General features: G+C 60.4%; 1 protein-coding gene across 1 annotated transcript; it reads left to right on the plus strand.

Moving 5' to 3' along the window:
- Positions 1–497: 497 nt before the first annotated feature.
- TMEM44 (transmembrane protein 44) lies at positions 498–23,946 on the plus strand. Its single transcript, XM_037908379.2, has 10 exons — positions 498–640; positions 3,839–3,965; positions 8,768–8,861; positions 9,612–9,781; positions 10,003–10,089; positions 11,217–11,387; positions 11,699–11,845; positions 12,473–12,577; positions 12,946–13,104; positions 21,603–23,946. Exons 1-10 carry the CDS (start codon positions 522–524, stop codon positions 21,780–21,782), a joined length of 1,359 nt encoding a protein of 452 aa, XP_037764307.1. The 5' UTR covers positions 498–521; the 3' UTR covers positions 21,783–23,946.
- The last annotated feature ends 10 nt before the right edge of the window (positions 23,947–23,956 follow it).

Below are 23,956 nucleotides of genomic sequence, written 5' to 3' on the forward strand. Positions count from 1 at the left end.
CCACGGAGCCGCCAGGATGGGATGGGCCGGGCTGTTAGGGGCCGGTGAGGGGAAGATCTGCCCCAGGCACTGCACACGCGGGAGTTGAGTTCCCCGAAGGGAGGCTGGGGGCTCCCGGGGGTCTCTGATGAGCTCACTGCGGGGTGGCCTGTGGCCATGCAGGGTAGCAGCCAAGAGCCCCAGCTGGAGCGGGGCGCTGGTGCTCGGCGCTGTACAGCCAGGCCCTGCCCACAAGCCGAGCCCAGGACACGGGCCCTGGCACGGCCGGGTCCGCGCAGAGCCCCACGCCGGGGAGCCCCAGCGGTTCGCGGGCCTGGCCCAGCCCCGGGGGCGCGTGTCTGTCCCGGGCCGGGCCGGGCCGCCAGGGACGCGGCGCCTCTCGCGGCTCCCCGCTAGGGGCGTGTGGCCCGGCAGGGAGCGGAGCGGAGCCGGCTGCGCCCTGCCCGCCCGGGACCGGCCCCTCTGCCCCGGCCAAGCCCCGGGCGGCTGCTCGGCGGGCTGCGGCCGGCGACGGGGCTGCGATGGGAGCCGCCGCCGGGAGCTGGGGGCCCCTCGCCGCCTGCCTGGCCCGGGACAGAGCCTGCGGCGCCGCCGCGCTGGGGAGCCTGGCCGCGCTGCTCTGGATGGCCGCCCACGGGCTGTGAGTCCGCCCGGCCCCGCGCCCCGGTCCCTGCGGCCGGAGCCCCGGGGGGGGTCCCGCCCAGGGTCGGGGGGGGGAGTAACTGAGCCCCCCCGGTCGTTCTAGCTGGGTCGGAACCGGGGAGGCGGCCAGAGCTGGGCCCACGTGTACTGAGGCCGCCCGGCCGCTCCCCCCAGCCTGCCGGAGCCGGGTCACAAGCCGGGGGGAGCCGGAGAAGGGGGCGTGGGAACCCGGCTGGGCCAGATCCGGCTCGGCGCCTGGGTTTGCCGCGGCTGCAGGAGACACCCCGTTATCCCCTGGGTGCCCCAACACGGGGCTGCAGATCCTGGAAGAAGAACCCCCCCCCCCCGGCCCTGGCTGCTCTGGGTGGTGTTAGGGGGGCCCTGGGGGTGGTTCGGTGGCCGAACACCTGCCCCCCCGGTGGTGACTCACCGGGAGACAGGCGCTTCCTGCAGCCCGGACTCAGGCTCCAGACTCGGGGAGAGGAGCAGGACTCTCCTTGGCATCTCCCCGGGCTAGCGCGGGTGGCTCCCCGCCTGGCACCTGCCGTTGTGGATCTTCGCATTCTTGGGCTCCCCGCTCTCCCTAGGCACCGTAGGGAGTCGAGGTCCCGAACTCAGGCTTTGTGGCTCAGGGGTTTTCCTGTCATTTTCTAGAGCCTACAAGTTAGGCGCTGTGACCGTCTGCATTGCAACGCCTGAGTCCCTGGGAGGATTCGGGCCACCACTGCGAACCACACAGGCCGCATGACAACCACCTCCTTGGGCTGGGCATTTCACGGCAGAAAAGCAAGCTCCGTGTTTGGATAGGGGGCCTGAGGAGCCTGCTGAGAAGGAGCAGAGCCATAGGAAAGAAGTGTATAAATAACCAGTGGTTGACTTGACCTGCAAACTCTTTGTGGGAGGGGCTCTCTAGTGTAAAAATACAATTCGGGAGGCCAAAAAAGAATGTGAGGAACAGCTCGCCAAAGACTCAAAAAGTAATAGCAAAAATTTTTAAGTACACCAGAAGCAGGAAGCCTGCTAAGCAACCAGTGAGGCCACTGGACGACCGAGATGCTAAAGGAGCACTCAAGGACGATAAGGCCATTGCAGAGAAACTAAATTAATTCTTTGCATCCGTCTTCATGGCTGAGGACATGAGGGAGATTCCCACACCTGAGCCATTCTTTTTAAGGAAAAATCTGAGGAACTGTCCCAGATGGAGGTGTCTTTAGAGGAGGTTTTGGAACAAATTGATAAACAGTAATAAGTCACCAGGACCAGATGGCATCACGCAAGAGTTCTGAAGGAACTCAGATATAAGGTGGACGATAAGGTGGATAGAAAGCTGGCTGGATCGTCGGGCTCAACGGGTAGTGATCAATGGCTCCATGTCTAGTTGGCAGCCGGTATCAAGTGGAGTGCCCCAAGGGTCAGTCCTGGGGCCGGTTTTGTTCAATATCTTCATAAATGATCTGGAGGATGGTGTGGATTGCACCCTCAGCAAGTTTGCAGATGACACTAAACTGGGAGGAGAGGTAGATACGCTGGAGGGCAGGGATAGGATACAGAGGGACCTCGACAAATTGGAGGATTGGGCCAAAAGATTCTATGGTTCAGATGTGACATTGAACTTCTCTGCCTATGGTCATGGCTGGCCCAGTAGACGTAGTCTTCTTGTCTTCCTGCAGGGTGTCATCGAATCTACAGGCCTTGTGCTCTGTTTTATTCCTGCTGATTTTCATGCCGTTTCTTTCTCGCATGCACCTCTGTCTTGTTAAATCTTCTTCCACTTGCTCTTTGCTCTCCCCTGCGATCACTACGTCATCTGCAAAAGCCACGCACCAAGGGGCACTCTGGATGTTTTGTGTAAGTGCATCAGGCACCAACGGGAACCAGAAGGGGCTTAGTGCTGAGCCCTGGTGTGCTCTGATTCTTACTAAACGCTGTTCGGTTTCTCCACGTGGATTTCAGACTGTGGTCACAGTACGTACCAGCAGTACGTGTCCCGGACAAGTCTGATATAGTCGTCAGGCATCGGTTTTGTTGTCATACACCACCAAATGACTTCTCTTGGAATGTGGTCATAAGCCTTCCCAACATGGATGAGTACTGTCTGCAGGATTTTCTACTTTCCTCTCTATTTTTTCCACAAGCAATCTTAATGCAAAGAGGACATCCATTTGTTCTGTTCCAGTAGAACAGTTCCTAATTTGTTGGGTACTTTTGTGAAATGGCTAGAATGAGTGGGACAAGGGGAGTGAGATAATCTTTTTTTATTGGACCAACTTCCGTTTGAAAGAGACGAGCTTTCGAGCCACACAGAGCTCTTACTGAGTGGTGCATTTGGGGGATATAATTTTAGGCTACACAATGATGATTTAAAGGGAAACTGCTGAGCCATGTCTTGTACAGCTTTTATGTTCTTATTTATTTGCTTTTTACTCTGTTGTTCATAACCTTAGACCCAGCTCCTTCCGCCCTTTACGTGAGCCAACGTATGAAAATTAATGGGAAAATTAACCATCGGCAGGCATGTGCTTTACCAGGTTTCCCCTCCTCTGTCTACGTTTATATAGCTTTATTTATTTGGATAAGGGATGTAATTAGCCTGGCTGCGTTGCTTAAAAATAACCACCATCTTGTCCAACGTGCTGCGTTCTCATGCCAAAGCATCCGTATTACTGCACGAGCATCACCCACTGATCTCAGTCCGGCTCAGCACGCTCTGGAGTTCACCCCTCCCCGAGGTGTGTTGAGTTTGCCCTGCAGCAGCTCATCACCGCTGAGTCTTGGCCCCCATGTGGGGAGCTGTGGCCCAGGGAGGGGAAGTGAGCTGCCCTGGCCACCCCTGACGCAGACCTAGTGCTAGGGCTGCTGGAGAGTGCGATGCTGGCTAGTGCTCAGCGGGCTGTGTGGTTACAGGAGCAGCCCTGGGGCAAGCCAGAGAGCACCCTGGCCATGGGCCTGGCATGAAACAGGAGCCTGCCGTTGCTAGTTAGTAGCATGTCCCACGATCCCACTGGAGGGGCATGCTCTGATTGACTCTCCCACGTACTGGGCTGCAGGACCTGGCCTCATGGGCACTGGGGTGTCCTGGGGGACCCTGGGCACTGTTAAATAGCTCAGCCTGTTCCTCATCCTAGCCGATAAAGCTGGACTGGGTGAAAGGGCAGTGCGCCCCTGCTCTGATGCCTCTCCCTCTGTGTCCCCCCAGGCTGTTCCGTGCCCGCTGCAGGAGGAAGGGCTGGCAGGAGGCGTCGCTGCTCTGCATCGTTTACAGCTTTGTGGGCAGCATGTGCAACACGATCGGGGCGCTCCTCGCCAAGCAGCTTACCATCCAGGTACGCGGGAGACGTCCGGCCTGCCCCCGCAGAGGCCTGCAGATCCTGGAGGTCGGGCATGGGACAGGTTGGAGCCCCCAGCCCAACCCCTGCGGCCAGTGCAGGATGTTGGCTAGGGCTTTGGCCATGGGCACAGATGATGGCGCTCCCTGTGTGTCCATAGGCCCAGCATGTGTCAGAGAGTACTGCCCCGATCCCCTCAGCCCTGGCCAGGCACAGCTGGCCCTGCAGTCCCTGGGCGCCTTGCCTGGAGGGGGCAGGTTCCCCTGGCTGAGTTCTGCCCCTTTGCTCCATGGTGGTCCCCCCACCACGAGACCCCGTCCCAAGTCCCCTGAGGTAACAGCAATCCCAGGAGGCCAGCACAGATCCAAATGGCTGCTCTGATCCTGGGAGGCCCCCCCACCATGCGGGCAGTCAGCTCTGACATAAGGCCCCTCCCTTCACCCCAGCCATGGCTGCCTCAGGGTCCCCCTGCTGAGGAGGGGACTCCGGGAGGGTGAGGATAACGCAGGCTCGGCCCAGCTGCCTTTCCCTTGTAAACTGCGCTGGGGGCCATGTGCGTTTCCCTGCCCTGCCCAGCCAGGTCTGGCCCCACCGAGAGACCTGACGAGGGGACGGTGGCAGGGAGTGGGGCAGTTCATGGGCAGGGGTCCCTGCCCCACACAGAGGGGGGCCTCAGTCCCCCACTGATGACATGGCTCTTTAAGCCTCGGTGCCACCCTTTGCTGCACCTTCTTCCCCTTGACCCGGAGCAGTCGTTCCGGGCGGGCGTCTCCCTGGCTGAGTCACTGGGGGCAGGGGTAGGGTGAGGCTCACGCTCCCCACCCTGTTTGTCTTGTTCCTCAGGGCTGACGGAGTAACAGCTGCTTCCCTGAGGTGGAGTCATGAACAGCCGACTCTGCCAGTCTGGGAGGGCCCTGGGCCCAGCCTCGCTCACGGCCGGTGTCTCCCCAGCACAGGGCGGTTGGTCGCTCCCGGCATTCACGGCTGGCACTCGGGGTATGCCCGCACTGCAGGCAGACACCCGCGGCCGGCCCGGGCCAGCCGCCTCCGGCTCTGGCTAAGGGGTTGTAGAATTGTGGGGTCGATGTTCGGGCTCGGGATCGTCCCCCCTTGGCTGGAGCCCGAACATCGACCCTGCAATTAAACAGCCCCTTAGCCCGAGTCTACTAGCCGCGGGTGTGTAATTTCTGTGTAGACGTACCCTCAGAGGCCACGATAGCTGCATTAGAAAGAGATACAAGGAGACACCAAGTCCTTGTCCCTCCCAGACAGACCATCCCAGGGCACCTGGCATGGGGAGCTGCCGTTCAGTTCTGCCCCTCAGGCTCAGCCAGCAGTCCCTCCCCCGAGCGCATGGGGCAGGCGGGACGGAGGGACCCAGAGTGCTGGTGCCTTTAGTTACCCTGGGCTGTGCGGGACGTTGCTCTGGTTTAACGGGGCGTGGGATTTTTAAGCCCAGTAGTGAAAACTTGCGCGATGTCTCTTCTCCCACACGGGGGCGACGCAGGCCCCGACTTGTGCGCACAGGTCCCAGGGCTGGGCGTGCAGACGGGCTGGGCGTGTGAACACACGGACCCCCACAGCTGTTTGCAGCTGTGCACCCAGGGGTGCTGCCAGGGAAGGAGGCAGGTCAGAGCTGGAGCAGCTGTGCCTTTGCCTGCTCGGAAAGGGGGCTGCACGCCGCGTGCTTCCTGAGCTGAGCGTGAAGGTGGGAAATGGGCGAGCACGGCAGGCCAGCGCTGTTGCTGTAGGGAGGGAACAGCCTCATGGCGCTGCCCTGCCCGGCACTTGTCCCCCCTCCCTCAGCTCACTCCCAGTCCCAGGGCTGTTGCTCAGAATGGGATGGTCCCTGCAGGTTTTTCACAGCAGGGCTTACTGGGGCAGGCGGGTTCTGTGTTACACACCCATCGCTGTCCACACCTTAGCACGGGGCAGCTGGGGCAGGCGGGTTCTGTGTTACACACCCGGCGGTGTCCACACCTTAGCATGGGGCAGCTGGGGCAGGCGGGCTCTGTGTGACACACCCATCGCTGTCCACACCTTAGCACGGGGCAGCTGGGGCAGGCGGGCTCTGTGTTACACACCCGGCGGTGTCCGCACCTTAGCACGGGGCAGCTGGGGCAGGCAGCCTCTGTGTTACACACTCATCGCTGTCCGCACCTTAGCACAGGGCAGCTGGGGCAGGCGGGCTCTTTGTTACACACCCGGTGCTGTCCTCACCTTAGCACGGGGCAGCTGGGGCAGGCGGGCTCTGTGTTACACACCCGGCGGCGTCCGCACCTTAGCACGGGGCAGCTGGGGCAGGCGGGCTCTGTGTTACACACCCGGCGGTGTCCGCACCTTAGCACGGGGCAGCTGGGGCAGGCGGGCTCTTTGTTACACACCCGGCGCTGTCCTCACCTTAGCACGGGGCAGCTGGGGCAGGCGGGCTCTGTGTTACACACCCAGCGCTGTCCTCACCTTAGCACGGGGCAGCTGGGGCAGGCGGGCTCTGTGTTACACACCCAGCGCTGTCCTCACCTTAGCACGGGGCAGCTGGGGCAGGCGTGCTCTGTGTTACACACCCATCGCTGTCCACGCCTTAGCACGGGGCAGCTGGGGCAGGCGGGCTCTGTGTTACACACCCGGCACTGTCCGCACCTTAGCACGGGGCAGCTGGGGCAGGCGGGCTCTGTGTTACACACCCATCGCTGTCCACACCTTAGCACGGGGCAGCTGGGGCAGGCGGGCTCTGTGTTACACACCCGACAGTGTCCGCACCTTAGCACGGGGCAGCTGGGGCAGGCGGACTCTGTGTGACACACCCAGCGCTGTCCACACCTTAGCACGGGGCAGCTGGGGCAGGCGGGCTCTGTGTTACACACCCATCGCTGTCCACACCTTAGCACAGGGCAGCTGGGGCAGGCGGGCTCTGTGTTACACACCCGGTGCTGTCCGCACCTTAGCACGGGGCAGCTGGGGCAGGCGGGCTCTGTGTTACACACCCGGCACTGTCCGCACCTTAGCACGGGGCAGCTGGGGCAGGCGGGCTCTGTGTTACACACCCGGCGGTGTCCGCACCTTAGCACGGGGCAGCTGGGGCAGGCGGGCTCTGTGTTACACACTCATCGCTGTCCGCACCTTAGCACGGGGTAGCTGGGGCAGGCGGGCTCTGTGTGACACACCCGGCGCTGTCCGCACCTTAGCACGGGGCAGCTGGGGCAGGCGGGCTCTGTGTTACACACCCAGCGCTGTCCGCACCTTAGCACGGGGCCGCTGGGGCAGGCGGGCTCTGTGTGACACACCCGGCGCTGTCCGCACCTTAGCACGGGGCAGCTGGGGCAGGCGGGCTCTGTGTTACACACCCGACAGTGTCTGCACCTTAGCACGGGGCAGCTGGGGCAGGCGGGCTCTGTGTTACACACCCGGCGCTGTCCACACCTTAGCACGGGGCAGCTGGGGCAGGCGGGCTCTGTGTGACACACCCATCGCTGTCCGCACCTTAGCACGGGGCAGCTGGGGCAGGCGGGCTCTGTGTTACACACTCATCACTGTCCGCACCTTAGCACGGGGCAGCTGGGGAGGCGGGCTCTGTGTTACACACCCGGCGCTGTCCACACCTTAGCACGGGGCAGCTGGGGCAGGCGGGCTCTGTGTTACACACCCGGCACTGTCCTCACCTTAGCACGGGGCAGCTGGGGCAGGCGGGCTCTGTGTGACACACCCAGCAGTGTCCTCACCTTAGCACGGGGCAGCTGGGGCAGGCGGGCTCTGTGTTACACACCCGGCAGTGTCCGCACCTTAGCACGGGGCAGCTGGGGCAGGCGGGCTCTGTGTGACACACCCGGGCAGTGTCCGCACCTTAGCACGGGGCAGCTGGGGCAGCCCTGCCAGCAGCCACTAGGGCAGAGGGTTCGGAATCTGTTTGAGAAAATTCCTTTTGTGCATAAATTCTCCAGGCTGGTTCCTGGGGCCGGGATGAGTCCGTCTGACCTCGCTGCAGAAGTTCATCTCGCTGGGAGCTCTTGGGGTGGTGCAGGGCGCTCTTGGGGGCGTTGGACCAGACTCTGGTGTGCTGTGGCCAGGAGGCTGTCTGCAGTGGGGGCTGAGAAGGCGGATACTGTGCACTTCACTGGGTTATCTGGAGTAAAATCTGAACTGTGCCATACTCCAGGGTCTGCTCCCTGTCTGGCCTGGGAGCTTCGGAGCCCCCTGGGGTGACATTTGGCACCATGGGCTGTCGGCCAGTGACAGAACTCCAAGCACTATAGCTCGGGAGAGATCTGCACTGGAGGGTCCAAACGGCCACCCCAGCCGTGAGCAGGGCACCACGCCGGGCCTTCGCCCCCCCTTCCCCCGCCCCCCCAGAGTCAGCTGCTGGCTCTTCCAGGGACGCCGGGTCTTGGCTAGATGGGCAGAGTTTAGTTCAGCTCCAGAGCCTGCTGCGGGAGCTGTCTGCCCCATTGCTCTGGCCTAGGCTCTCCGCAGCAGGCCCTGTCTCTGCCATGGCCCATGAGGAAGCTACGGACACTGTTGGCCTGGGGGAGGCCCAGGGAGAGCTGGGGTCACCCAAAGGCTGCCACAGAGATCTGTGCTGAGAGCTGGGGACCGGAAGTCGGGACCCATCTGCTCTTTCCCAGCTCTGACACCTGCTGGCTACGTGACCTTGGCCAAGGCTGTTCAGCTCTCGTGCCAGGGCCATGCACGGAAGGAGGCTATCACGTCACCCTCTCAGGGCTGTTGGGAGACTGGTCTGCACCGTCCATAAAGCGTTTCCCCATCCTGTGATCGTGGCTCTGATCCGATTGGTCTCTCTGCAGGTCTTCACGGGGGCGTACATGGTTGCTGTCGACATCATTCACTTCCTGCTGACTCTCTTTCCTGTCTGCGCGTCCGACCCCAGACCCGCACCAGGTACGTGCCCGGCGGGTCTCCCTGTCCTGCATGGTGGGGCAGATCAGAGGGGGGAACCCCAGGTGATAACCTGGCCCCTCCCCGGATTGGATGCATACAGGAGTGCTGGGGGGCCCAGCATGCTACAGGGGCTGAATCCGTTCCAGGCCACACAGAAGGGACAGGCAGGTAGGACGCTGGTAGGGCAGGGCTGGGGAGATGAGTGGTGAGGAGCATGCAGCTGGGAGGGGGATTTGGGGAGAGGCCTGGCTGGGGAGGTGTGGCTTGGAAGGCTGGATGCTGAGGGGGTGGGGGCTGGGCGGGGGCTTGGAGGCTGGGATCAGAGGGAGCTGGGCGATGGGGAGTCGAGGGAGAAGCTGCGTGCAAAGCAGGGGGGGCTGAGTGCTCTCTGGGTGCTGGGGGAGTGCACTGGGCGTGGAGGGGGGGCGTGGATGCTGGGGGGTGGAGGGAGAGGGCTGGGTGCTGCCTAGGATGGGGGGTTGGCAGGGATAATAGAGGCTGGGAGACGGGTAGGATGGGAGGGAGGTAAGCACGGCGCCCCCCCTCCCAGCGCAGCCAGTGACCCGGGGGCAGGCGAGCTCTTGGGGATCGAGGATCCCGTTTTGGGGGAGATGTTCTCCAGCAGCAGAAGCTGGAGCTGCCGAGGACCCGCTCCCTACGCTGTGCTCTTGGCTGGCGCTTTCAGTGCGGGGCCAGTTCCCCGAGAGGCTTTCGCTGTGCCTCCCGGCTGAGACTCTGTGTCCTGCGCAGATCCGCCCGGCAGGAGGAAGAGGAGGAGGAGACAGGTGCGGAGCAGCCTCCTTGCCCTCGCTCTCCCCCTGTGCATGGGCCCCGGCTGGTACGGCCTGGCCATGGCTGCCTCATCCTCCCCCGAGGAGTTCCACGGCGCACAGAGGAGACTGCTTGGGACGGTGCTTCAGGTAACGCAGCTCCCGCTGCCCGTGTCCCTCTGGGCGGGCAGGGGTCCCGTGATGGGTCCAACAGTCGCGGGAAGACAGGCGCTGTGCGGGATGTGACAGTGTGTCCGGGCAGATGAGCACATGGGGGTGACACGCAGTGGCTGGCGGGGCCCCTACCATGCAGTGGGGGGTGCCCCGGTGGCTCCCAGTGGCTCAGGATTTCTTATCCTCCCGTCCCGCAGGAGAACACGGAAGTGCTGGGCTTCGCTCTGGGGATGCTCGCTGCGCTCATCGCCTTCACGGCCAGGATCCCCGCACTCTCTGGAGCGGTAAGTGGGCTGGCGGGAGCTTGGTAACGCCGAGCCGCTGCCGTGCCGGGAGCCCTGCACAGGGCGGGGGGCCTGGCGGCCGTGCAGTGCGCGTGGCTCCGTGGCCTTGGGCCAGTGGGGGTGCACAGCAGGAGGGGCACAGCCTGCGAGCTAGCTCCAAACTGGAGTGTGTCCGCCCCGGCCAGGGCGCAGAGCTGCAGCCGCAGCCCCGCTGGGCCTCTTGCCCTGGTGCAACAGGGCCCTGGGTCAGTGTAGATGTGGGTCTTGTGGCCCCTCCCGGCACGCTGGGGCATGGCACTGTCTCCTGGACAGCCCCTCCCCGAGTGCCCATGTGCCAGGGTGAATCCCACCCTCTGTCTTCCCCCTGCCCGGGCCTCCCTTCCCAGCCGGCCACCGTCTCCTCCGCGCTCATGCCTGCCCTGGTGCTGTTGCCCGACGCTCCGTGAGGCCCAGGGATTCTTCTCCCACGTCCTGTCCCTGTCCCCCCGGCTCCTCCAGTCTGCCTGTCTGTCTGCTCAGACTGCACTGCCCGGCAGTAGGACTCCCGAGGCCACACTTGACAGCACAGCCTGCCCCTGACAGAGCCGAGGGCCTGAGCCTGCGCGTGGCAGCAACCCTGCTGTCTCCACGGGTGCGAGCGTTTGCAGGCTCAGGGCTGGGCTGCCTGGCAGGCCTCGCTCTCCCTCACCCAGGGCTTGTTCTGCCCCTGCTGTAACAGCAGCGAGATCCGGGCTGCTCCCTCGGGGAACCAGACCGAGGGGTTTACCCGTGCCCTTTGCCTTGGGCTCAGATCCCAGGTCGACAGGCCCGTGGGGGCGCGGAGCGTGGCAGCGCTCACGTTGCCCTCGCAGGGCGGGGGCGTAGAAGGAGGCAGGGCGCCAGGCCCCGGGGTCTGCGTGTGTGCCCCGCGAAGGGTATTCGGCTGCTCCCGTGTCGCCGCAGAGGCAGATACCGGCGGTGCGGGGCCTGGACCGGGCGGCAGGGAAGGCTCCCGGCCTGCAGACAGCTACGTGCACTGCACTGTGTCTGCGGCAGGGTGCGGCTCTGCTGCCATGGACGCCCCACGGGGCGGGGGGAATGGCTCCTGCTAAGCCAGGAGCCATTCTGACCTTCCCCTCTGTCTGCAGTGCAGAGGGAGGCTGTCTCCAGCGACCCAGCTCTGGGCCAGCGTCTCCTCGGCCCTGGCCAGCGTCCTGTATGCAGCGGCCGTTGTGACTTACGACCAGCGGCCCGCGTACTTTGTGCGAGCCGTGCCCTGGCTCCTGCTCGCCCTGGGCTCTGCTGCGCTCGACGTGGCTGTATCCTTTCCCCGCCGGCTCCACGGGCTGGCACGGTGGGTTTGGCACCGAGGCCGCGGGCTGGGTGGGCCGTGGGGACTGAGCACCCCTCAGCTCCAGGGCACGACGCAGGCTGCAGAGGTTAGGCCCCGGGGTCTGAGGGGCCCCGAGGGCTGCGGATCCTGCCCAAACCACGCCACGCTGGCCAGCTAGGTAGTGTGGGCTGGGCATTGTCCCTGAGCCAGTGCTGGGTAGCTGCCCTCCAGGCAGCCTTGTTGCGGGGCTGGTGTTACCCTGAGACACCGTCACTTCCTGAACCCCGGGGAGCTCAGATCGCCTGTCTGTCCTGCTTGATGAAAAGCCAGACGAGCCAGTGGCTGGGCCCTGGGGCCGAGGCAACCGAGACCCCGGACACGTGGGCGCTGCTGGCCCAGGCGGAGGAGGAGGAGGAAGAGCCGAAGGGAGCTGAAGAGGAAAAGGTTTCTCCTCCTGTCTCTGGATTCTCCCCTGCCCTGCACCGTGTGCTGCCACTCGCCCTGCCAGGGGAGACGGCCGGGGGCCCACCCTGCTGTGACGGCCCCCGCGGTGCCTTGCCGAGGCGGTGGGACGGGCGTGAGGCCCTTACAGGAGCGGCTGGGCCCACTGCAGAGCTCGCTCCTGTGCTGGCCGCAGGCGGTTGAGAGCCTGCCGAGGTTTTTGTGCCTCTTGGGTTTGACATGGGCTCTTTTACCCCAGCATCCCGCTACGTCCCTGCACGGGATGCAGCCTGATCCGGGGGCCCGGCTCTCCTCCGTGTGCAGAGCTGCTCCTGGCTCCTTCCTCCCACCCCCTTGGGGGGGCTGCACAGCCCACGCTGACAGCCCCTTCGGGTATCCCCCGCGCCTGCTCCCCACCTGCCCCACCGCCCTTCCTCTCCCTCTGCCCAAGAGCCCCCCCAGCTGCTCTGGTTCTTCGTGGAGCCCGCAGTGACGCTCTGCCAGCTGCGTCGCACCGCAGCGGGAGGGAGGGAGGGACGGGTCGTTGCTGTGGCCTCCACTGACGAGCTCAGCCCTGCAGTTCCCAGTGCGTGCTGGGATTTGCACACTCACTGCCCCCCTCTCTCTAAGGCCCCCAACTGGCTGCAGCTGAGCACGTTCCCGGCCCCCCCGGCGCTCCGTGAGGGGGCTGCCGTCGGTCGCTGCCTGGATCTCACCGTCGAGCAGGTGCAGCCGGTGAGGCGGGAGAAGAGCTGGGGCGCTGGGCGGCCGGCAGCAGCATGGAGCTGAGCTGCGGGGGGAAGGCGAGAGGCTGGCCGGGGTCGCAGCGGGCTGCGGGGGGGCAGCCAGCCAGCGAGAGAAGCCGAGCCGAGCCGTGCTCTGTGTGTGCACACACCCCCGCCCTGCTGCCGCCTGTTCTGGGGGTGACCGGGGGCTCCTCGGTCTGCAGCTTTTGGGAGCCCTGCCCCATAAGCAGGGGGGTCTGCCACCCAGCCCTCCACCCCCGTGCCCTCCCCACACAGGCCTCTCCTCTGGGGGTTTCTGATCCTCCTGCTGTGCCCTGTGATTGTACCTTGGTAAATCCTGCTCCCTGCTACGTCCAGGCTGGCCGCGGTGCAGTGAGGCTGCCGGGAGATGGACAGACGAGTGCTGCAGACCCCGCCCTGCCGGAGCCCCCTGCCTACCCTCCAGTCCAGGTCATCCACGCCAAGCTCTCCCCCTCCAGCTCCTCAGTCGTCTCCTCCATTAGCTCCGAGCTCGAGGTAGGTGGTTGATGCTGGTCATCTGCACTGGATCCTGCGCTAACCCCAGCCTCTTGCCTTGAACGCGGCCCGCCCTGCACGGAGCACAGAGCCCGCTAGCCCCAGGCCAGGCACCGTCCCACCCAGGTGTGCGTGTGGCCGTGAGAGAACGCCCCGTGCAGGCCGAGTCCCCAGAGCATCCTGGCTAATTGCCACATGATAGGGTCCGGTCACAAGAAGCCAGCTCCCCTGATAACCAGATATCCCCCCCACACACACACAAACAAACACACACGTGCGCACACACACAGGGGCTGTGGTAGGGCCCCTCTCCATCTCTGCCTCGCTGACTGCCGTGGGGCAGGCCGGAGGGCCAGGGCAGTTCCCACTCGGGCAAAGCGCCGCTTGCCGTTAGCAGGAGCTGGCAGGGCTGATCGTGAACTAAAGACTGAAATGGAGCTCAGCACGTAGCCCACGCTTACTGCGTCGTAGCCAGGGCTGGGCACGTTGCCCCATATTAAACCTGAGCTCATCTCCCAGGAGAAGACCCTGGTTTCGGTTGCTTCAGCCTTTTCCAAACTGCCACTGTTTGAGCCGAAAGTCCCAGGCTCGGGGCTGCCTCCGGCTGAATTGTATTTTGAAGATTTCCCCAAGATGGTTTGGCTGGTTCCAAGAATGAGGCTGGGAAAATACGTCATTTGGGCCAGGTTAAAAACTCGGGCGACCTTTTCTTTCAAAAGTTCTCGCTGACGCTCCCCACCCCCAGTCTCCATCACCCCCCGGCTCGCAGCAGGGATTTACCATTTGGCAGGCACGAGCTGGGGGCAGGGATGTGCCTTTTGCCATCTCCGTGAAAATCCGTCCAAGTCTGGCCAGTTTATAAACTGTGGAGACTGGCTGGGCAAAGGGACTGGAACAAGGGGCCGAGGCGGGAGGACACTGGGATTGGATGAGGAGCCCAAGGAGGGGGTTTGAAACTGGGAACCACTCGGGGATGGAGGCGCAGCGGGAGAGAGACGTTTGATGAGGACCAGGATGGGAGGGATCTGGGCTGAGAGGGCTGAGACTGACTAGGTGAGGAGGGAAGAACTGGGATGAGGAGCTGGGGTGGGGAAGAGACAGGACAGGGACAGGTTGGCGGGATGGGGCAGAAAAGGTCACACTTGGGGGGAAATGGACAGAAGAGTCTGTGCCCACTAGAGCACACTCCCCTCCAGAGCCTGGAGTGGGAACCCAAGATGTCTGAGTGTCCTCATTCCTCTGCTGTTAGCAAATAGCTGTGAGACCCACTGGCAAAGTGGCCCATCCTCCTCTAGAGCTGGCTCACATAGCGGATGACAGCCTACTACTGCTGCCAGTCACACTGTTAGCTCAAGTGGCAGAGGTGCGTGCAGTGGATCTAAAGGTTCCAACCCTGCGGCTGACCTTTGTGGGTGTCAGCGTAATGCCACATGACAGAATTTCTGTTTATTCCGTTTGCGGTTTAACAAAGCCTAGGAGACGTACACACGCACAACTGCGTTAAGGGCACATTATTACGGTTACAAAGTCAAGCCCACAAAAGTAGGGAAATGCTGGAATTACATTTGCCCGGGCAACCTTAATTCGCCCCGTTGTGCTGGTGATACAGTCTTTAATTACGTGATCACGTACAATTTTGTTCATAGGCCCCCTTCTCTGGGGCTGAACAGGGTTGGGTAGCGAGGAGGCTGTTGTCTACAGGACCCCCAGCGTCACTTGTTGCAGAAGTTGGAAGGTGTGTACCGATAGTGGGGCTGGGAGACTTCAGGCCTAAGCCGGCCAGTTTGGAAAGTGCTTAGTGATTGGGGCAGGGGATTGCAGAAACAGAAGGGATGGTCTCATGGTCAAGGCAATTGAATGCTGTGCTGGGGAAATGGATTCTCTCCCTGCCTCTGCCACAGAGTTCCTGTGTGGTGCTGGGCAACTCACTTAAACCAAACTTTTCCCAGGTGGTCCTAATTGTGTGGTCGTCATTTTCTGAGTGCCTGACGTGAGTTCCTGGGGTTTGATTTGCAGCAGTTCTGAGCACTCACAGCTGCAACTGACGTCAATAGGAGCGTGCTGTGAACGTTTAAAGCGCTGTACAGTGCTGAGTACACTGAAAAACCAGGTCCTAGGTGTCTCAAACTGGGAACCCCTGTAAAATAGGGATAATACCCATTCATCTCACAGGGGTATTGTGAAGATTGCTTGATGTTTGTGAAGCACTCAGGTGATGAGAACCATAGAAAAGCCCATGAGGACATGAATAATTCTGGTGTCAGAGCAGGCCTTGAATAGCGCGCAGGAAATAAAACCTGGGGCTAAACCCTACAACCCAGCTGGAACCCCCCGGGACCCGAGTATAAGCATCGGCTTAGGTGTAATTTGTATAGTGTATGTTCGGCCTTGGTTCAGGTCAGGTGGTCTGTTAGCACGGAGTGTGCCGACGACACTATTCAGGCCCTACTTGGGCCCGCTCCTGCCCCCCGTGTGTACCTCAGCCTTCCCCCCCCCCCATTCAGTTAGCTTCTGCCGCCTCTGCTAACATCGCCCCCCATCACCCCAACTCCTACTCCCTGGCCCTATTGTGGGCGCTGCGGCAGCCCCTCTGGGTCCCGCTCTCACCTCCGTCCCCCCGCACGAGATGCATGGGGGTGGAAACATATGTCCACCCCACAGCATTTCCATGGTGGGGTGCTAGCCCCCAGTGTTCCCCCGGTTCTGCCCCGCCCCCTGATGTTCTTGTTCACAGGTTTAAGCCAGCAAGTCCTTCCTTGCGCTTTCTTTTCTTTTCTCAGGTTGGGTGTGAAAACAATGCAACCCTCATGGGCATGGGTCAGGTTGGGACTGGCTGTGTCTAGTCGGGTTCAGGTGGGGCTATCCAGTTAGGCTGGAGCAGAGCTCTGCGTGGGACCTCCCCCACCTCACTGAACAATGAGGAGAGAACAAAACACCAAGCAGCTGCTCCTGAGTGGTCACGGTCCTGCCCGCCCGCTGAATGAGGCAGGGATCCTGTGGCAAAGCAGTACGTGAGCATGTAACTACAGACGCTGTCATGATGCATACATACCGGGGTGAATTAAGGGGGCCTGGGCAGCCTTAATTCTGGAGCATCCGAACTTTGGAGTGCTTGCCTTTGCAGCCTTAATAATGTTCTTTTCACGCTACTTCAGTGTAGTCAGAGCGAGCGTACATGGCCCCAGCCGTGTGAACCCTTATGCAGAGTTGTTGTTTCTGGTTTAAATGCCTGCACATGGCACCGGGTCAGAACCTGGACTGGCCAATCCTTGAGCGGCCCCTTCCCTGGGCTGGCTGAGTGTGGTGGTTGGCACCTTCTCTGCTTGCTGGAGGCTGCCTGCGGGGCTGAGCGTTGCAGGGCCCGAGTGCTCGGCTTAGGCACATTCCGTAAGGGGTCAGACTGGCCTCACGTTGTCTCAAAGCCAGCAAGGAGCATGAGGACAAACCCCACCCTGGCTGCCCCTCAACACCCTCGTTTTCACTCTGAGAAGAGGAGGGAACGCAGAGCTGGATCTCCAGCGGGCTCCGAAATGCAGGTTCTGAATTGGGGGCTGCCAGGAGTGTTGTCTCGGGAAAAGGGCTGATGGGTTTTGCAGGGCTTTTGTTTGTTATCTTTGCATGTTCCCTCCTGCTTTGCCACCTTGCAGGCTGATATGGCACATATGTGACTATCGGCAAAGGAAACGGTTTCTTTCGCAGTTCTGGGGAAATACCAGCTCCCCTCAGGCCTGCTTTGCTCCTCCCCAGTAGGAGATTTCTGCATCGACTCATAGCTGCTGCTGTCAAACTGCGAGATGTTTCATAGAAACTCTGCAAAGCCCATCACAGTAGCTGGGGCGATTTCTGTCCTGAGCTCCGTGCATGCAGCTCGCCCTGGAGCAGGGCCGTCCCTCGGAAGGTAGAATTCGGCCCACAGTGGTGCGATCCCAAGAGCTGGACAACCCATGTGCACGAGGGAGGGCGGGGGAGCAAATATTGGACTATTTTATATAGTTCTAAAAATGGGACCATTCTGTTCCAGAATGGACATGGGAACACTCTGCATCCCTGTGCCATTGTTCCAACCCGCCAGCACCCTGGGCTCCGGGGCTCTCCGCTCCTGTGGGGACAGGGCAGCCTACGCTCCTTGGGAGATGGGCAGATGGATGGCCCACTGCCCTTACTGCCCCTCGGTCTGACAGAACAGAGAGCGCAGAAAACCTCTGCCAGCCCTACCACCCGTGCTCCGTGCTGGCCTGGGCTCCCCGGCCTGGTGTTCTCAGAGATTCCTGTCTGATGCTGGCATTTCTTACCATGTCCCTGGCGTATCAGCAGGCGTCTCTGTGGGAACAAATGGGTTTATGGCAGGAGATTACAGCAGGTCAAAGCCCCTTCCATCTGAGCTAGCACTTGCCTTGCACCAGGACCAGCACAGTTACCATATGGAGGGGGACAAACAAAAACGCATTTTGATTCTGTAAAGTTTGTTTTGTTTCGCTTCTGTTTTTTAAAAACACCTGCAGCTGGTAACTGGTTCCCGTAGGAGTCGCGCTGCACACGAGAGAGAATCTCTTCAGATGATTGGGGCAAGGTGGCTGGTCAGTGCCATGGGTTTGCACTCCATGTCCGTAGGCCGGACGCTGTTTGACAGTCACTGTATCTTTGAAAATATACGAGATGATGGAGCTCTTGGTGGCTGAAATGCTCGTGGCAGCTAGGGGTCAGTATTTCCAAGTTACAGCGCGGAGCAGCCCTGGGATAGTTGACAGACCCACGCAGCCCGTCCTTTGCTACGGCTGGTGTTCTGGGCCCTTGCAGACCCCACACTGAAATGGCTCCTGCGTTTGTTTGGACAGCCTGACATTCTCAAATGGATTGTGTTTCTGTGACAGTGTCTCACACACCTGGTGAAATCATGTTTTCCTTGCAGTGGTTCTTACCCCCAGCTCCCTTTGCACACTCGCTCGCCCACTAGCTTCAGGTTTACTTTGCAAATAAGAAGTCCCTGTATTTCTCTGCTCGCTGCGGCTTTCCTGCTCTCAAAAGCTGCTTGTGAATCCTCCCATGTGGCTCTCCCCACCTTGGCTAGGTGCCAGAGCGAGGTGTAAAGAGAAGGGATCTGGGCTGGGCTGTTTGGTGATGGCTGCTCTAGATCAACTCTTTTCTTGATAGGTTTCAGAGTAACAGCCGTGTTAGTCTGTATTCGCAAAAAGAAAAGGAGGACTTGTGGCACCTTAGAGACTAACCAATTTATTTGAGCATGAGCTTTCGTGAGCTACAGCTCACTTCATCCACAGTATGCATCCGATGAAGTGAGCTGTAGCTCACGAAAGCTCATGCTCAAATAAATTGGTTAGTCTCTAAGGTGCCACAAGTACTCCTTTTCTTTTCTTGATCTTTGGTTTTCTTCTGCAGCAAAAGTACAGGGAGGCCTTAAACTCAGAACAGGTATGGAGAACTGTCACTTTGCTTTGCGCGGGCGTGCGAGGGGGAGGCCGGGACCAGGGGACACCCGTGTCTGCCAAGCTTCTTTCACTTTAAATCCATGGATCATTACCACTGCAGTCTCTCTTGGTTTAGATCGGGGTAGGCAAACTTTTTGTCCCAAGGGCCACATTGGGGTTGCAAAACTGTATGGTGGGCAGGGTAGGAAAGGCTGTGTCTCCCCAAACAGCCTGGCCCCTGCCCCCTATCTGCCCTGTCCCACCCCCCCCCCCGACTGCCCTCCTCAGAATCCCCAACCCATCCAACCCTCTCTGCTCCTTTTCCCCTGACCGCCCCCCTCCCGGGATCCCCTGCCCCTAACTGCCCCCCCTGGAGCCCCACCCCCAACCAACCGCCCCTTCTCCCTGTTCCCTGACCGCCCCATCCCGGGACCCCCCACCCCTATCCACACCTCCACCCCCTGACAGGCCCCCCAGGACTCTCACACCTATCCAAACCACCCCCCGTTCCCCATCCCCTAACTGCCCCCCCCCCCGAACCTCTGTCCCGTCCAACTGCCCCGACAGGCCCCCCCGGGACTCCCACACTATCCAACTGCCCCCTGTCCTCTGACTGCCCCCTGGGACCCTCCGGCCCTGGCCCCCTTACCATGGCTGCAGGGGAGGGGGAACAGCAGGGGAGGGGCCGGGGGCTAGCCTCCCCAGCAGGGAGCTCAAGGGCCGGGCAGGATGTGGCCCGTGGGCCATAGTTGCCCACCTCTGGTTTAGATGCATGAGACATCACAAGACTCAGAAAGAGGCCAGATTGCAGGGCAGGAAATAATCACTCATAAATTAAAGAAACATAATGTGTGCGCTTTGTCCTTCGTGCCGTCCCGGGGAGAGGTTCTGTTCTCAGGCCTGCTGGTGTAAATCTGAAGTGACTCCACGGACCCTTAGTGGAGCTACTCCAGATTTACACTGTTGTACAAGGTAGAGTCTCCCCCGTGATCTCCAGCCCAGTGTCGTTTTTAGGTCACAGAACTAGTTGAGGTCAAAGAGGAGAGAAGGCGTCTAATCTCCCCTAAAGGAAGTTACCCCACCTCCAACTGGCTTTCACTGACTGCAGATAAAGTAACAATGATGATAAACTCCAAACAGCCCCGGACTCCAGAAAGCCGTATCCCCTGGGCTGGCACACATCAGCCATGTGGCGTCGCAGCCAGCGCCGGGTTCGTCTTGTGGCTTCGAAGTTTTATAGCAACAGAGATGTCCCCTGTGGGGCAGAGGGAAGAAATTCTGCCGACCCGTTCCTGGGAAGGAGTTGGCTCAGGGGCTGGGGAGCAGAGGGGCGTCCAGCTCTGTAGTGCTAGGAGCAGCCAGTGTGAATCAGTCCCGTCCATCCACTCTCACAGCTGGCGGAGAGGTCAAGCAGGGCTTGCACTGTCCGTCCCCCCGAGAGATGCCCCTCCAGGACAGATCTGGGGGCGCAGGCTGTGTGGCGCGAGCTTGCGCCCCCGGCTGGTATGCAGCGTGGGCAGGCAGGTGCCCCCTCACGAGCGCTAAATGAACAGGGGCAGAAAGGGAGTTCACGCTGACCTGTGGGATCCCAGCTGCAGTATGTGCCACGTGGACCCACAGGAGTTGTGGGTGGAGCTTGGGGACTGAATATCGCCACTTTTCTCCCTGTTCTGCCCTCTGAGGGTGATCCTGGCTGCATTGTGGGAAGTCACATGGGTCCGCAGTGTGGTGACTGACCTGGGTGTGTGGGATGTGAGTGTGTTTTATCATGGCTACCCTGTGTCCCCCCCCACCCTGGTGCAGACCCGCCCGGTGTGACATGAGAGGTGAATTGAGTTGCTCTGCCTGAGGGCTGGAGGAGTTTGTATGTGTCGCTAAAGCCCCAGGAGGGCTCGGTACATCTGGGCCATTGTGCCATGAGCCCAGGACGGGGGCTGCAAGTCAGGGCGGGCATGAACTGGCATCTAGTGCTGTCACACAGCATGGCCTCAAGCCCTTTCTGAAGCAATGGTTTTAAATGATGGACTTCAATCCATCAGCTGTGTGATCCCGTAGAGCCACTGGCTAGTTATATGAGGGGCTAAAGAGGTGAATACTGCCTGGAATCCCATGGGCCTCGTTCTGCACGGATGTGGGTACAATGCAGAAAACGTTCCTGACTCCAGAACGGCTGAGAGCCCTTCTGTTGATGTCTGCAGATATTTCTGAGGTCGGTAAGACTGAGCTGGAACTGTGTTTACCAGTCAGGTGGCCTGCGTGGCACATGAGTGTATCCTGATTACCTGCAGTGAGTGCCAGGAGAACTCCCAGGCGATGAACAGCTGGTTCTGGAGCACTCGCTATCGTTTTCTCGTGACAATCCGTTGGGTTCAAAGGGACGGACTGTTACTCCTCGGGGCTGAGTGCTGCCCTGGAGAGAGCGCCGGCCGGGTATTTTCGGCAAAGATGCAGACGGTGCAGTGAGCCTCAGACTGACCTCTTCTCCACAGCAAGATCCATTGTCCCTTGAAGTAGAAGTTGGCTGAGGCTTCTCAGTTAGCAGCCCTCGATAGTCACCTTAATGGAGATCAGTCTCTGCTCATTAGCTGAGCAGTAATGGCCGGAGCTGGTTAGAAAACCACTGAGAGCAGCTAGAGAGTTTTCACTCTGCCGGGATCCGACAGGGGCGGTTTTTCCTTTCCTTCCACATTTTTTCATGAACATTTTTATCGAAAATGTTTGATTTCAAAAATGTTTTTTCTCAGTTTGGTTCCCCCTTTTCCCTCTGTTTTTTTTCCATTTTCCATCTTATTGCTCGCAGTGAGAGGGGGAGAAGGAAAGGAGGAAATGAAAAGCCTATCCCAAAAAGGGTTCCATGGGAAATTTTGTTGAACATTTTTTTAAACTGAGAATTTTGTGACAATTTCTATTTTCAGATAAAGTTTGAATTCAGGTGGTTTCCGCCCTGTAAAACCGGCCTGAGCGGCTCCCGTGTGGCCAGTCTGCATCCAGTGGAGAGCAGACCCCACTTCTGTAGGAGCTCTGGAGCTACAGACCTGCCTTGTCCCTGTAACCCGAAATCCTTTCTCTTCACAGTGGGATTTCGAAGACATGAATCTTCAGTGGAACAGAAACAGCACCGAGGCCCCAACCATCCAGCCCAGCCGCAGCTCGCTGCTGAATGCAGGCTTCGGGTTTGATATGAACGCCCTCAAACAAACCGCAGCTGCTCTCAGACTGTGTGATAATGATGGCCCCTGGGCAGAGAAATCATAGCAGGTAACTCAAGCAACCAGCAGAAGAAAGATCCTGTGTAGAAGATCTCTGGAGGGTCCAGGTTACAGCAGTACTGTGGGCCAGATCCGGGGATGCAGCTGGTTTACTGAGGGCAGGGAGTGGGTGCAAATGTAGCTCAAATCTCACCTGTGTACTTCGCTGATCCTGCTGCAGCTTTATGCAGGGCGGCTTCTTCTGCATTGGGCTGGAGCAACCTGAAGGCCACTCAAACAGACCCTGTCTGCAAACAGCCCCAAGCAGCTGCAAACATAGCTGGGACTCAGAATGGCCTGGAGTGTCCTGGCCACGGCCCTGTTCCTCTTTTCCCTGCTGCACTTGCAGTGGGGGTGGGGAATGGCAGAAGAGCCCCATAGTCAGCGTTCTTCTGCCAGAGACTCACTGTGACGCTGGGGCAACCCACCCCTGGCCCTTTTAAAATGGGGGGGCTTACACTGACTGCACCTCACTGGGAATGCTGCTGTGTCTGCACTAATCAGGGCTGAAACGCTCCCATTGCCTTGTGAGTATAACTGACCCTTGTGGGGAGGGGAGGGCAAGGGGGCAGTTTCCCCGCCCTGGCACCATTTTAAGTCACGCAGCCCCATAGCAAAGGTCGGGTTGGCCGTAGCCCATCGATCAGGGTTTCCAGCCCTGCTCCCCGAGCTTCAGGGACGCACTTCTCACCGCGCCCCTGCTGGTGCCAGAGGGGGGAATGTGCCCTGACAGGTCAGTAACAGGAGCGCGTCCATCTCCCTGGCCCGAGTTGGGACTTCAGAGCTGCCAGTCCCAGGACAAATTCAGAGGAGAAATAACGTGTCGATGTTTGACCACGAGGGTAACTGACCAGCGTTGCAGTGCTTCTCCATTACAGCCAGAGAGGGTTTCTGGCCGATCTGCTGAACGCTGGGGTGGGGGCGCTGTTGTGACCCGAGAGGATGGTGTGAAAAGCCGGCAGGACGCCTGTGTGCGCTGGGTGCGGCAAGGCGGGGGTGCAGCTGGGGGGTTTCAGGTCCCGCACTGCAGCGAACAGCAGGAGGGTGCGTCCCGCCCTGCCATCTCCACTGTGCGAACAGGCAGGGCAGGTGCTCTGGGAAGGGGTGCTGGGGCAGAGGGGTAATGCCCGGCTCACTTCGGCTGGAAGGGGCAGGCCCAGGCAGGTGTGGGTGGGAAAGGCTCTCCTTCTCTGCTATGCTGTTGGGTCTTAGAGCATCACCTATAGACCCCTATAGACCGTTCCAGGCGGAGGGGTCACAGGCTCCCTTCGTCACATTGCGGTGGGAGATTGCCATCCCATCACCGTGTGCCCTGGCTGTTCTGCCCCTTCTGCTCCCCAGGGTCCCTCGCGGCTCTGCTCCATTCCCACGGCAAAGCTGGAGCCCCTCCGCTCTGCACTGCCACCCACGGGCAGCCGTGCCCAGGGCCCTGAGCCCAGGCTTGGGGCTTGTTGAGCACCAGGCCCGAGGAGCTGCTCCTGCGTACCAAAGGCACAGCAAACGGGAGGGCGGCCTTGCTGTGCATTCCTAGGGCACTGAGCTGCCCTCACCCTGGGGCTCCACTCTCCTCACCCCTGGCTTCTGGGAATGCAGCACATGCGAGAAGACGACATCTGACTAGAGCGCCTGGCCTTCTGCCGCTCACGATCTGATCTCGCAGCCCCCAGCCTGCCTGGCGCTGCCCCTCTCCAGGTAGATGCCTCGGGCAGCGAACAGACACAGTTGTTCAGGGAGCGAGTGGCTGTGACCTGCGCTGGGTCAGACGCTCCTTTTGCTCAGAACAGCAAAACATTCCCGAGCCAGCGCTGATAAGAAACCTCCACATTAATATTTCTAATGGCTGGAGATTAATTGCCTGGTAGTAAAGCTCAGAAATCCAGACAATGCAAAGACTGGAAACCCAGGGAAAGGAAATTCTTCTGCTGTATTGCCTTTTCCTATTCAGATAATGCACAATAAAATATGAGCGTGCAAGTCAGCGCCTGGGGAGGGCTGCCTCAGTCGTGTCCAGAGCAGTACCACTTGCAGATATGCCAGGAGAAACCCGGGAGCAAGTGATCTCACATGTTGTACAAGGGGGCAGACAGGCTCTGCTGCCTTCCGAGGGGTAGGTAGTGAGCAGTCGTATTCATGATGCTTTACACGTCCCTGGTATCTTCTCACCGAGAATCTCAAAGCCCC

This window comes from Chelonia mydas, chromosome 9 (assembly GCF_015237465.2).
Source record: "Chelonia mydas isolate rCheMyd1 chromosome 9, rCheMyd1.pri.v2, whole genome shotgun sequence".
In the NCBI taxonomy this organism is placed as follows: Eukaryota; Metazoa; Chordata; order Testudines; family Cheloniidae; genus Chelonia; species Chelonia mydas.

What these genes read in the sequence shown, in the direction of transcription:
- TMEM44 (XM_037908379.2), top strand. Translation starts at nt 522, where the DNA reads ATGGGAGCCGCCGCCGGGAGCTGGGGGCCCCTCGCCGCCTGCCTGGCC. An exon ending in AGGGAGCTGAAGAGGAAAAG is followed by an intron (nt 11,846 to 12,472) that starts GTTTCTCCTCCT and finishes CCTCTCTCTAAG; the next exon opens with GCCCCCAACTGGCTGCAGCT. An exon ending in CCGTCGAGCAGGTGCAGCCG is followed by an intron (nt 12,578 to 12,945) that starts GTGAGGCGGGAG and finishes TGCTACGTCCAG; the next exon opens with GCTGGCCGCGGTGCAGTGAG.